Genomic DNA, 11745 nt, shown 5'->3' on the forward strand with positions numbered 1-11745 from the left:
CAAATTAGTGTTATTAAAAGCAGGATATTTTCTATTAGGGTAATTAAGCGATTAAAACAAAAAAGAAATGTAATTTAATTACAAGACGCCCCCTCCCATTTTACGCGGTAGGGCTGCCTTGTTTTGGGCCGTTTTGACAGCAGTCAGTGATAATTTCATGTTTTTTTTTTTAATTAATTAATAAAATTATTAATTATATTTTTTTCTTGCAGTTTTAAACAGATTTCCTATAGTGTTAACCTTTTATACAGTCTATGGTGTTAACCAGCATATTCACAAGGACGTTTAGTCTCATTTTTATCTTGCATGTCATGGCACTAATATAAGATAAGATAAGATAAGATAAGATAAGATATAAGATAAGATAAGAAAATAAGATAATCCTTTATTAGTCCCACAGCGGGGACATTTACAGGATTACAGCAGCAAAGAGGATAGTGCAAACAAGAGACATAGTAAATACACAAGTTTTATAAATAAGTAAAGTAAAGAATAATAAATACGTAAAAACTTTAAAAATCCACAATAACTAAAATATTATATAAACAGAATTGCACAGTGGATTGCACAGATTTATATTGTCGTCTGTGTAGTTGTATAATGTGTATTTATTGTCTGTGTAGTTGTATAATGTATTTATTGTCTGTGTAGTTGTATAGTATGTGTATTTATTGTCTGTGTAGTTGTATAGTATGTGTATTTATTGTCTGTGTAGTTGTATAGTATGTGTATTTATTGTCTGTGTAGTTGTATAGTATGTGTATTTATTGTCTGTGTAGTTGTATAGTATGTGTATTTATTGTCTGTGTAGTTGTAAGTATGTGTATTTATTGTCTGTGTAGTTGTATAGTATGTGTATTTATTGTCTGTGTAGTTGTATAGTATGTGTATTTATTGTCTGTGTAGTTGTATAGTATGTGTATTTATTGTCTGTGTCTGTGTAGTTGTATAGTATGTGTATTTATTGTCTGTGTAGTTGTATGTATAGTATGTGTATTTATTGTCTGTGTAGTTGTATAGTATGTGTATTTATTGTCTGTGTCTGTGTAGTTGTATAGTATGTGTATTTATTGTCTGTGTCTGTGTAGTTGAGCTGCTGCAACACTTGAATTTCCCCCATGGGGATCAATAAAGGAATATAATTTATATTTGATAAACCTCTCCCTGTCTCTCTCTCTCTCTCTCTCTCTCTCTCCCTGTCTCTCTCAAAATAAGTATTATAAATAAGCAAATGAGAATAAAAAACAGTAAAAAACAGTAAAGAACAGTAGAGAATCCACAGTAATATTAAGATAATAATAATAATAATAATAATAATAATAATAATAATAATAATAATAATAATAATAATAATAATAACTTTATTTATATAGCACCTTTTAAAAACAAGGTTTACAAAGTGCTTCGACAGACAAGGCAGCAAAACAGTGCAATAGAAGAAACATTAGAACAATCATTAGGATAAAACTAAACTAAGAAACAAAATGTAATAACAAGTGACAATCACATAAACGAACAAAATAGATCAAATCAAGTGAAATAGGTAAAATGATATATAAAAATGATATATAAAATAAAATAGTAAACGAATATAAGATAAAATACTAAAACCAAATTAAAACGAAACATTAAAACGACGACATCACATAAAAGCCATTCTGTAAAAATGTGTTTTAAGAGGTGATTTAGAAGAGATTTTACTTCTGTTTCAGCTGCAGTGAGGCTGATTCAGCAATAACTCAGATAAGAAACAATCACAGGATGCCGGTCAGACTGGCTTTATTGTGCAGAGAGGGCAGGGACATAATATAGTCAGGTAGAAAAAGGAAACTGAATCAGGCCAAGGCCGGCATTTATCTTGCCCAAGGACACTTCGTAAGTGGCCTGGAGGAGTCAAATTCCACATTGTGGGGACAGAAATCTGCGAAGTCACATTTACTGTATTTTAAGACGGAAGGCAGTGTGTGTGTGTGTGTGTGTGTGTGTGTGTGTGTGTGTGTGTGTGTGTGTGTGTGTGTGTGTGTGTGTGTGTGTGTGTGTGTGTGTGTGTGTGTGTGTGTGTGGTGTGTTATTGTTAGGCAAAGAGAAAAAGAGAGTGTTTTTACAGTTTGGCATGTATACTTACTAAAGATTATTGGTTTGAAGTGCACAAAGGTTTTAGTAAGACGTACTGCTTCTTATTTGTGAGTAAAGCAATGCTAGTAAGGGAGGAGCAGAGTTCTTTCCAAGAACAAAAGCATTACGTTATGAAGCATAAGGGAGATGCAGTGAACAAGTGGACTTTTAACTCCTGGTTGTGCTGTGGAATGCACTTCCTTCACACCAAAACTTTGGTTCACACGTGAAAAGTTGTCACCAGGAAGCATCTAATTATTTTGCCCTCATAATGCTTGTTTAAGAGTCAGAGAATCCAGTTTCAGGAGTTCTCTTGAGCTGACAAGGATCTTAAGGCAAACCTGTAAGAGCACCTGCAAAAGACATGTTGCACAGTAAGTCATTCTTTCCTACATATTCCTACACAGTCACTTTATTACAAAAACTGTTACTGTTAAAATACATGGTAATCCAATATTTCTTGGTGTTTGCACTTAAAATGATTACAAGTCATTGACAAGAAATGACTGTGTTGTTCTGCAGACGGTAAAACAAGCATGAGGCAGATGATGGTGGTCATGTCCACCATGGAGCAATGGTCCTCTCTGAAGTCTCTGCAGCAGCAAAGCTCAGGGGATAAGCATCTCAAATTTACCTTTAGTTCTCTGGGACCAAATCAAATCTGTGACTTGACAGTGGATGGTCGCTCGGTCAGCCTGCTTTACGCAGATTTAAATCAAGACATGACAGAGGAGGGCATCAGCCAGGCTTTAGATGGCTGCTTTAAGTCTTGCACAGATGGAGTCAGCACATTTCTGCTGCTGATCCAAGGCGGACATTACACAAAGAGGGAGAGGAGAATGTTGGAGACCCTGCAGGCCCACTTTGGAGCCGAGGCTTTAAAGTACCTGGTGGTTATCTCTCTGGAAGGCGGAAAGGTTGCTGACACACTGGACGACGCCCTCCTGGAGCTGCTGAACATGTGCAATGGAAGATACTGCAGAATCACATCATCTGCAGCTAGAGACGAGCTGGGAGCGCTACTCAAGGTGCTGGACCGCATGCTGGCTGAGAACGGCATGACCGGCTACACGGAGGCCATGCTGATCGAAGCTAGGAAGAGGAGCACGGAAGACTCGGCCATGCAGATCCTGAAACGGAAAGTGCAAGAGGTCAAGGAGCAGGAGAGGGCGTTCAAGCAACAGATGCAACAGCAAGAGGAGAGAAGAGCCAAAGAGATGGAGGAGCTGAAGGCCAGACATGCTGAGGAGAGGAAGAAGGAGGCGGCTGAAAAAAAGCAATGCGAGACAAAGAAGGAGAGCCTGGAGGAGGCTGTGATGAGCCACGGGGCCATGCTGCAGCTCCAGATGAGTGCCAGTGATGGTGAGACTTATTTCTTTGTTTGTTTTAAATCTGAATGAGTTAAGATAAATGAAATCTCTTTTTTCTGCACTCCAAACGTTCACTTCTGGTGACTGGAACAGGACCATGTGATTTTCTTGATCAGCTTTTATCTCATTTGGGACATTTTAGCAAAAGTTTTAGAAAATTTCTGAAAACTTTCTCTCAGCATGTATGAACTTTCTTTTTCTTCCAGAAAGATGATAGCACAGACAAATTATATTTTAATTACAGTGTTTAACCGTGTGTATCGATTCAAAAAAATGCAGGTCTTGCACAGCGAATGCAGTCAATAATTGTATAATCTGCTGTTTTTTTTATTGCAATAATCATAAAAGACAGGATTATCATAACTGTATTGTTCAAAGTGTAAAAGTACATTTTTGCTGAACTGAATTTTAAGACATTCCTGCGCAGAAGTTTCTCCCACTAGGGGGAGATACAGGCACAAATTGATTTAATTGGACACTCATCACTCATCATCTAATATAAAAGTTATTTTTTCCCATGTAATACACACAGCCAAAAACTATTCAACCCCACATGACGCGTTAAAGTTTATGACGACAATAAAAAAAGTCAGGTTCTCCTTTTTTCTACCTGTTGTTAAAATATTTAAAGTCATAATTGTTCTGAAAATGCTCTCTAACCGCCATTTCTCCTTTCCGTCTTTGACTTTAAGATGATGACACAGAGGCGGTATCAGTCATCCTGCTGGGTTTGTCTGGCAGCGGGAAGTCCTCTGCTCTGAATCTAATTCTAGAGAGGGCGGGTAATCAATACTCAATCAATGAGTCCAGTCAGGAACCCCCTCAGCCCACCTTGTTTTGTGAGAGAAAGGAGGCGTTCGCGGCGGGGAGGCGACTCATCCTGGTGGACACCCCCGAGCTGTGGGACGAGGACGGGCTGGAACACCTGGACCTGCTCAAGGACTGCTTGGCTCTGTCCTTACCTGGACCCCACGTCTTCCTGCTGGTGCTCCAGTTGGGGCGCTTCACCCAGGGCGAGTGCGAGATGCTGGGGCACCTGCAGAGGATCTTCGGACGGGACTTTGCAGAGCACGCCGTAGTCCTCTTCGTTCGCTTTGACTGCGACCAGCGGAGGCCTCAGGGGATCAACGACTACGTGGCCGGCGCCCACGCAACCCTCCAGGATCTCATCCGGAAGTGTGGGAGCCGGTTTTATGAGCTGAACGTTACAAAGTCCCAGAATGCTCTGAGCTACCCTCAGGTGAAAGACCTGTTCTTAGGGATCAACAAGCTGGTGGCGTCACACGGAGGACGCTCCTACGTAACGAGGAGGTTTTCTGTGCAGGAGCTGCAGGGGAGGAAGAAGGGGATTGGGGAGAGGAAGGAGGGGGCTTTGGAAGGGAACTACTTATTAAGAGATGCTTGATTTCTACAGCCGCATTCAGGGAGGGGGTGAGCACGATACATGCGACACCTGTACGATGTAAGATAAGATAAGATAAGATAATCCTTTATTAGTCCCGCAGCGGGGAGATTTGCAGGTTTACAGCAGCATAGGGTAAAGTGCACACAAGAGACATAGTAGAAGAAAGACAAGATAAAAATAAAAAATGAAAATAAAAAAAACAAGTATTATAAATAAGCAATAAAGAACAGTAGAAAATCAACAATAACTGAAATATTATATTTACAGACTATTATTGCACAGTGTAATGTATTGCACAGGTTTTTATTGTCATGTGTCATGTGGTCTGCTGGGAGCAGAGTTGGTTGTGCAACCTGTGACTTAATGTGTGATTATTTGTTTATTTTTGTTGAGATGGCATCAGATATGAGTTTATTCAACTCCGTGGAATCAGTCCCGCAGGGGTTTTGCACTGGATTGAATTATATTGCAGATTTATAGCTTTTATAGATGATGTCATCATGGTTTGCTTGCAGGGAAATTGCTACCAGAGGCGCTCTATATGAGAGAATTTCACAAGTTATCTTTCTATGTATTTTGGTTTACATTAATAGCATATTATCATCAAATGTAAAAATAACACACATTCACATTAGAACTTTGAAGATTGAGATTTATGTACCACTGACACCAGCAAATCAGAAATGATTAATATGTTTTGCTTTGTGTAATAAATTGGTGGTGGTTTGGGTAATTTCCCAAACCAAACAGAAGAGCAGAAACATCAGGGATCATTCATGTCCATGTTTATCTGCACGCAGCAGGGAGGGGAGGAGAGGAAGAAGTACAGCTGCAGACTTGATTTACTTATCGGGCAAGTTTACGAGATTAGCTTGTAGATATCTTGATTTCCTAACCGTTACATTCCTTAACACCATCCTTCACATGGAGAAGAAACTGGCTCAACTGCACGAAAACAAGATTAGCTGTCTGAATGTTGTTTTAATAAATCAGTTTTTGTGCAACTCTCATGTATACATGTATGCTATAATGTTTATCCCTGCACATCTATGGGGTAACCTTTACCGACCTCTTATGCAATCAAACAGGAAAAAGGTTTAAGAACAAAGCTATCAACATTGCAATCAAAAAATGTTTTGTTGCAAATAAAATACATTTGTGAATAAAAATATATCAATGAAGTTATGGTTGCTGTTGAGCTGAATCTTGTGGGCGGGATCAAGTGACAGCTTAGCAGCAGTTTGTAAATGAGAGAGGACGTTTTGAATGTGCATTAATATATTATTTATTACAAATTTATATTACTTGCAATAAAACGTTCATTTGATTGTACTGTTGATAGTTTCTTTGTTTTTGTATGGTATGTTATTTCACAAAAAAAAACTCAAGACAGACATCTGAATGTGATAAAGCTGTTTTTTATTGATTCCTTTATAAAGTGATGGCTGATCTGTTTGTACAGGTGGTTGTAGAACGTCTCCCCATACGGGGATCATTCTCTATAGAGCCATGCCGCTGGTGATGCTGTTTGCGGTGGAAACATGGCTGATGCTTTTTAGTCGCTGTGTTCCGGTGTTGGATCTGGCTGCAGGCCCAAGATGCCGTCGATCCACCGGGTGTAGTGGGAGATGATGGTGTAAATTCCAGGCTTTTTAAGTTGGCCACACTTCCTTCCTCCATTGGAAGTGATGCCCACTACTGTGCCGTTGAAGAGCAGAGGACCTCCAGAGTCACCCTAGAGGAAAACAAAAAAAGGGTCTTTAACGGGGAAAATACCCTTATTTTATATTTTGCAAAGAAAGAAGGAAACCCCGTTTGTATACTTTGAATACAAACAAATATACGTCACTTGTCTCCTGATTGACAATTGCATTTGATTGCATTTGGTAGAAGAGAATGAAGTTAGACTCACGTCACAGGTGTCCTGTTTCTTATACAGTTGATCACAGGGCTGTGGGCAGACTCTTTGTGCACATATCATGTTAGCGGTGAACTTTGAGCCGAAGTAGTCGCTGCGTCTGCACAGAGCCGATATGACCACATCGACGGTCACCTCTTGGAGCTTGTCTGGTCTGGACCCCAGGTTATCCAGGGACCCCCACCCGGCCGTCTCCACCTCTGCATCATTGCCGGGGTTTGTGCCGCCCTGTCGCATGAATTCAACTGGTCGAATGGCTACAGAGGTGGTGTATGGACGATCCAACTGCAAAAAAAGCACACAGAACACCAGTCCAAAGTGGTTTTGTTTTAGATCTTGATCACAAAACACATACATGTAACAATTGACTTAAACTTCACATTTATACCTTTATTAAAGCGATGTCATTATCGTAATTTGACTCGCGGAAGTCAGGGTGATTGTGAAGTTCCAAAATATCAAATGTCTGCTTTGTCTCTTCAGCTTCACTCAGAGAATGGACACCCAGCACTACTTTCCTTCCATTTGGCCTGTGGAAAAAGCACAATACATATTTTGCATTCATAATCTTCAAAGCATCATATCATAATAAAATAATGGTGGCATCATTTGAAAGATGATGCTAAGACTGCATGATTTGCTCCATAATATAAGCTATCCATATCAACAAACATATCACAAAACTATTAACTTGAGTTAATGAACAAAAATAATTTACAGAACAAATAAATATGATGATATTGCCAAAGAAAACTCAAAATCTGCTCTCGCTCAAAGAATATTTGCATGAATTGAAGTAAATGTTTCAACTAAAACTTAAAAAAATAAAACAAATGGTCTGTATCATTGCTCTCAATCAGCCTGTCCTGTCCTGTCCTGCTTCCCAGATAACAAACTACATTCATGGCGGTTGGAAGAAGGTTGCCTCACCCTGTTGGCATACAGTGTACTGCAGTCATCACCCACTGATCTGCAATCACAAACCCTCCACACTCGTGTTTCATATTCTCTCCTTCTGGCACCTGGATGGAGGCCATGTAGGGCCGAGAGTGAGCAGCTGCCTCTCTGCCACCGACTATGCCCTCACCTGAAGAGATCAAAACACACAACCAAAGGGAAAATGGTCAAAATAAACTATTTCAACTCATGCAAGCAGAAGGTGCAGAGTGTCATAATAACTCGAGTTAGATAATTAGAGTTATTGTCGTAGTGTTTTCATAATGATGAGGCATTATAGCATTTCATGTCAAGGAAAACTTAAGTGTAAGCTATCAGCTAATTGCTAAAAAATAGAATAATCAGCAAAAAATGAAGAAGAACATTTATAGAATAGTGGCTTACCAGAAAAATATATTTGAAACACAATGCTACAGTGAAAATTATAGAATGAAAATACAAACCATTGAACATGAACGATTAAGAAGACAAATCTAGATACAGTGGATGAATCATCAGCTATGAAAGAAATAACAAACTCACTGTGTGAAATGAGGGCGAAAAGGAAAACAGCAGCAGCCACAAGAACGTCTTTCTCTGACCCCATGATGTCGGCTCAACTGATCGTGAACCAGCAACGGTGGGGTTTTAAAGGCTTCAAGAGGAAAGACAGGGAACATAAATCAAGTGGAAATGGTGCAAGACTCAAGTGTGGGGGTCTGAAGATCCTCCTGTTCTCCGTTTCCCGGAATGAAAAACAGGAAAGCAAACAAGTTGTTCAAATCTTTAAAAAAAAGGCAAAAACATGTTTCTTGTCTTCTTCAGAATAGTGGAGAGAAAGCATCCAAATAACATTTAGGTGTCATTTTACTACTTTGTCTATTTGCAGTATTTCCTATATTCACCAAAATAATAAGATGGGCAGCAGCTGGGGAAGTTTCATTTCTTTTTACACTATTCACTTGTAGTAACTTCAAAATGTAGGATTTTTTACAGTACATATAATACTCAAAATGAGGTTTTTTTTCTCATATCGTCATTTAGTGGAACTTTAACTCCAAACTAAAATACATTTGATGCATTTATTGCGTTTATGTGGGAAGTCAATATCAAAAAAGGTGCATACATTTCTTTATTACAGACATACCTACTTGTTTACTTCTAAAGTGTGAACATTCTTTGAAACCAGCAGAAACGATGCACAAAGTTAAACTTTTTCATGCGATTTAACGATATTTCAAGTTACATAATGCTGAGATTTGGATGAATCCCCGCTGACCTTGTGCACTTGAACACAACACTCAGAGAGAGGACATCGTTTTCTTCTTTTCTTCCCATAAATCCAGCAAGAAAAACACGAAACGGTGCCAATCTGGTAGATTAAAGTAGATTACAAAATAGTACTGCATGTTGCACAAATATCACACAGCACAGTAAATGCAAAAACATAAAAACTATTCAGGATGTCTTTGATTTCACAAAAAAATCATTTTGGCAGTTTTAGCATATCAGACAAAACCTCAAAATATAGGCTGCTGTATATGGACACTGTTCCTATTGGTATTTGCAAGTATGCAATTTAAATAGTATGCAACTTAAATCTCCAACAAAGATTAATTGTGGAATTAAATGACATGTAAATGATCATTAAAACAGTTGAGTTGGTCAATTTGACATTGTAGCAAAACAAGAAGGTTTGGAATTGTGCAAAGGAAAGTTTTTTTTATATTTTTGGTTATGGAAACCTTTCGTCCTCAAATTTAAAACAAGCATGAGGAGGTGAAGACTAAAACTTAATTTTGCCTGCAACCTGATGTGTCCAAATTCCAGTCAAGTCAGTGTGCAGGAGATGTAAGGGAATCACTTACTGTCTTCAGCACCTTCTGGCAGAGAAAAAACAAAGTAAAGAATGTCATTTTTAATGCAGTGTCTGAGCACTCACATTGGGAAAGAGTACGATTATTGTGACCACTATGTCTTGAATTAAATATTACACCCTGTTTTCCACCTGTCTTCACATTTAACCTTCTAACTTGGCATCAGTTGGATGTTTCTTGTCCAGACAAACTGCTTCTTCAACCCATGAATTTGTTTCTGCCTCCAGTGTTTGGACAGAATAATCCTGTTGCGGACTTGAAGAGAAATATTACCGTTGGTCCGGGGAATGTTGTGTTTGACTGATTAGATTAGTGCTGGAGGTTCTGTACAGGGGAGGAGAGGGCTGGCATGAGATTTAGAATTAAAAAAATTTTTTCAGGGGAATATACCAATTCTTATTTTGTTGCCTTGATGAGGAGTTTTCCATTGGAAGACATTTTATTCCTTCTCTCTGCTGTATTTTGGTATCTCTTTTGCAAAAAGATCTTCATCTCAATTAGATCATTTTATTTAAAAAAAAAAAGGTTATATAAACCGGAATAAACATTCAAACATTCAAATATCATTAAGAATCATTAGAAACTTAATAATTAATATGAATAAATTATATTATTATTATATTCCTTTATTGATCCCCATGGGGGAAATTCGGGTGTTGCAGCAGCTCAACTACATAGAAACAGATAATAAATAAAACATATTATACAATAAAATAAAAATAGAATAAAAATAATAAGAAATAAAAATAAAAAGTGGGCACAAATGAGCGTCTGAAGCGCTCCGTCCTGCTCTTTGGTAGAAAGAGCTGCCCAGCTGCCACAGTTCCTCATGGAGAGGGTGAGAGGGTGAGAGGGTGAGAGGGATGGTCCAGGATGGCTCTGAGTTTGGCCTTCATCCTCCTCTCACCCACTGACTCCAGACTGTCCAGCTCCAGACCACCACAGAGCTGGCTTTCCTCACCAGCTTCAACCAAATGTTGAAATGTTTGTCTTTTTGTTGACAAATATGACATTTTAGCTTTGAATAATATCCTCTATATCAAACTGTAATAAATATTCAAGTGAAACAATTGAAAAAACTGTCCAAAATTTGTAATAAATGTTAAAAAAACACAGCTGTCACACAGAGACAGAATCCAGATCAGCTTTCTAAATATGGACCTACACTGCCCTCTGCAGGTACAAACAAGTACTGCTAGAAGACAAAAAAGGCTCATCAATGTTAATGAAAATGTTAACTTTTGACATAAATACTGAATGTGTTGCTGAAAGCTCACATTGACTTTAAATGAATGTAAAACATGAACATATATCTTGTCATGTGAGACGTTTTATCGATTGAACTGGATGCCTATTTTAAATCATCACGCCTCTCAGTAGACCTGTTTATGAAAAGTAAAGTTACACTTCCTCTCCTAATGTGTCAGGGGTTCGACCGTACGATGATCCTGTGGTCTCATCACTGTAAAGTGGGGAAATAATATCTCTTCATAACATTTTTCCTACTCCCCCGCCAATTAAGTCATGACTCATGTACTCACAATTACAAGTTAGGAGGAACACAACATTGGTAAATTATAGGTTAAAACATGTGTATCCACCTGGATGATGATGATGAGTTAATTCAGCCATAAAACGGATTAACCAGCTGTGAGAAATTCACAAAACACCATTTCAAGCTCATTTGTTTTCCAGATTTTCTTTCATGAATTCATGCACATTGTTATTATATTTTTTTCCAACCACGCAAAACAAATACATGTATATTTATATGATGTAAAAAAAAACACAATAGCACTGAAGTACAGCAGTATAAAGTGTCATAGCTGCTCTGCTGCACTGTATCAGACTTTTTGATTGTCACCTGACCGTTCTTGTTGTTGCCATAGAAATGAGTTAGAGCTAGGCTACTGTAGCCTTGAGCGGCCAAGCCCACCCAGACAGGTATGCGGTGTGTGTGTGTGTGTGTGTGTGTGTGTGTGTGTGTGTGTGTGTGTGTGTGTGTGTGTGTGTGTGTGTGTGTGTGTGTGTGGATATCCATATCTGTTCATCCATGTGTGTGGTCTAGCATTAAACCAGTTATCAGTCATTTTCCACTTTATGTTTTCTAAATGTTTCATTACT

The 11745-nt window shown here is 38.4% G+C and overlaps 2 protein-coding genes across 2 annotated transcripts; one reads left to right on the top strand and one right to left on the bottom strand.

Annotated features, from left to right (window-relative positions):
• The first annotated feature begins 2651 nt into the window (after positions 1–2651).
• On the top strand, positions 2652–4890 carry LOC129103690 (GTPase IMAP family member 8-like). The gene is made up of 2 exons (XM_054614274.1): positions 2652–3477; positions 4178–4890. The coding sequence occupies exons 1-2, from the start codon at positions 2652–2654 to the stop codon at positions 4888–4890; spliced, it is 1539 nt and encodes a 512-aa protein (XP_054470249.1).
• A 1400-nt stretch (positions 4891–6290) lies between these two features.
• cfd (complement factor D (adipsin)) lies at positions 6291–8393 on the bottom strand. The gene is made up of 5 exons (XM_054613321.1): positions 8288–8393; positions 7739–7895; positions 7197–7338; positions 6803–7093; positions 6291–6625 (listed from the first exon to the last, which is right to left on the bottom strand). Exons 1-5 carry the CDS (start codon positions 8349–8351, stop codon positions 6446–6448), a joined length of 834 nt encoding a protein of 277 aa, XP_054469296.1. The 5' UTR covers positions 8352–8393; the 3' UTR covers positions 6291–6445.
• Positions 8394–11745: the final 3352 nt, after the last annotated feature.

The sequence above is a fragment of the Anoplopoma fimbria genome, chromosome 15 (genome assembly GCF_027596085.1).
Source record: "Anoplopoma fimbria isolate UVic2021 breed Golden Eagle Sablefish chromosome 15, Afim_UVic_2022, whole genome shotgun sequence".
In the NCBI taxonomy this organism is placed as follows: domain Eukaryota; kingdom Metazoa; phylum Chordata; class Actinopteri; order Perciformes; family Anoplopomatidae; genus Anoplopoma; species Anoplopoma fimbria.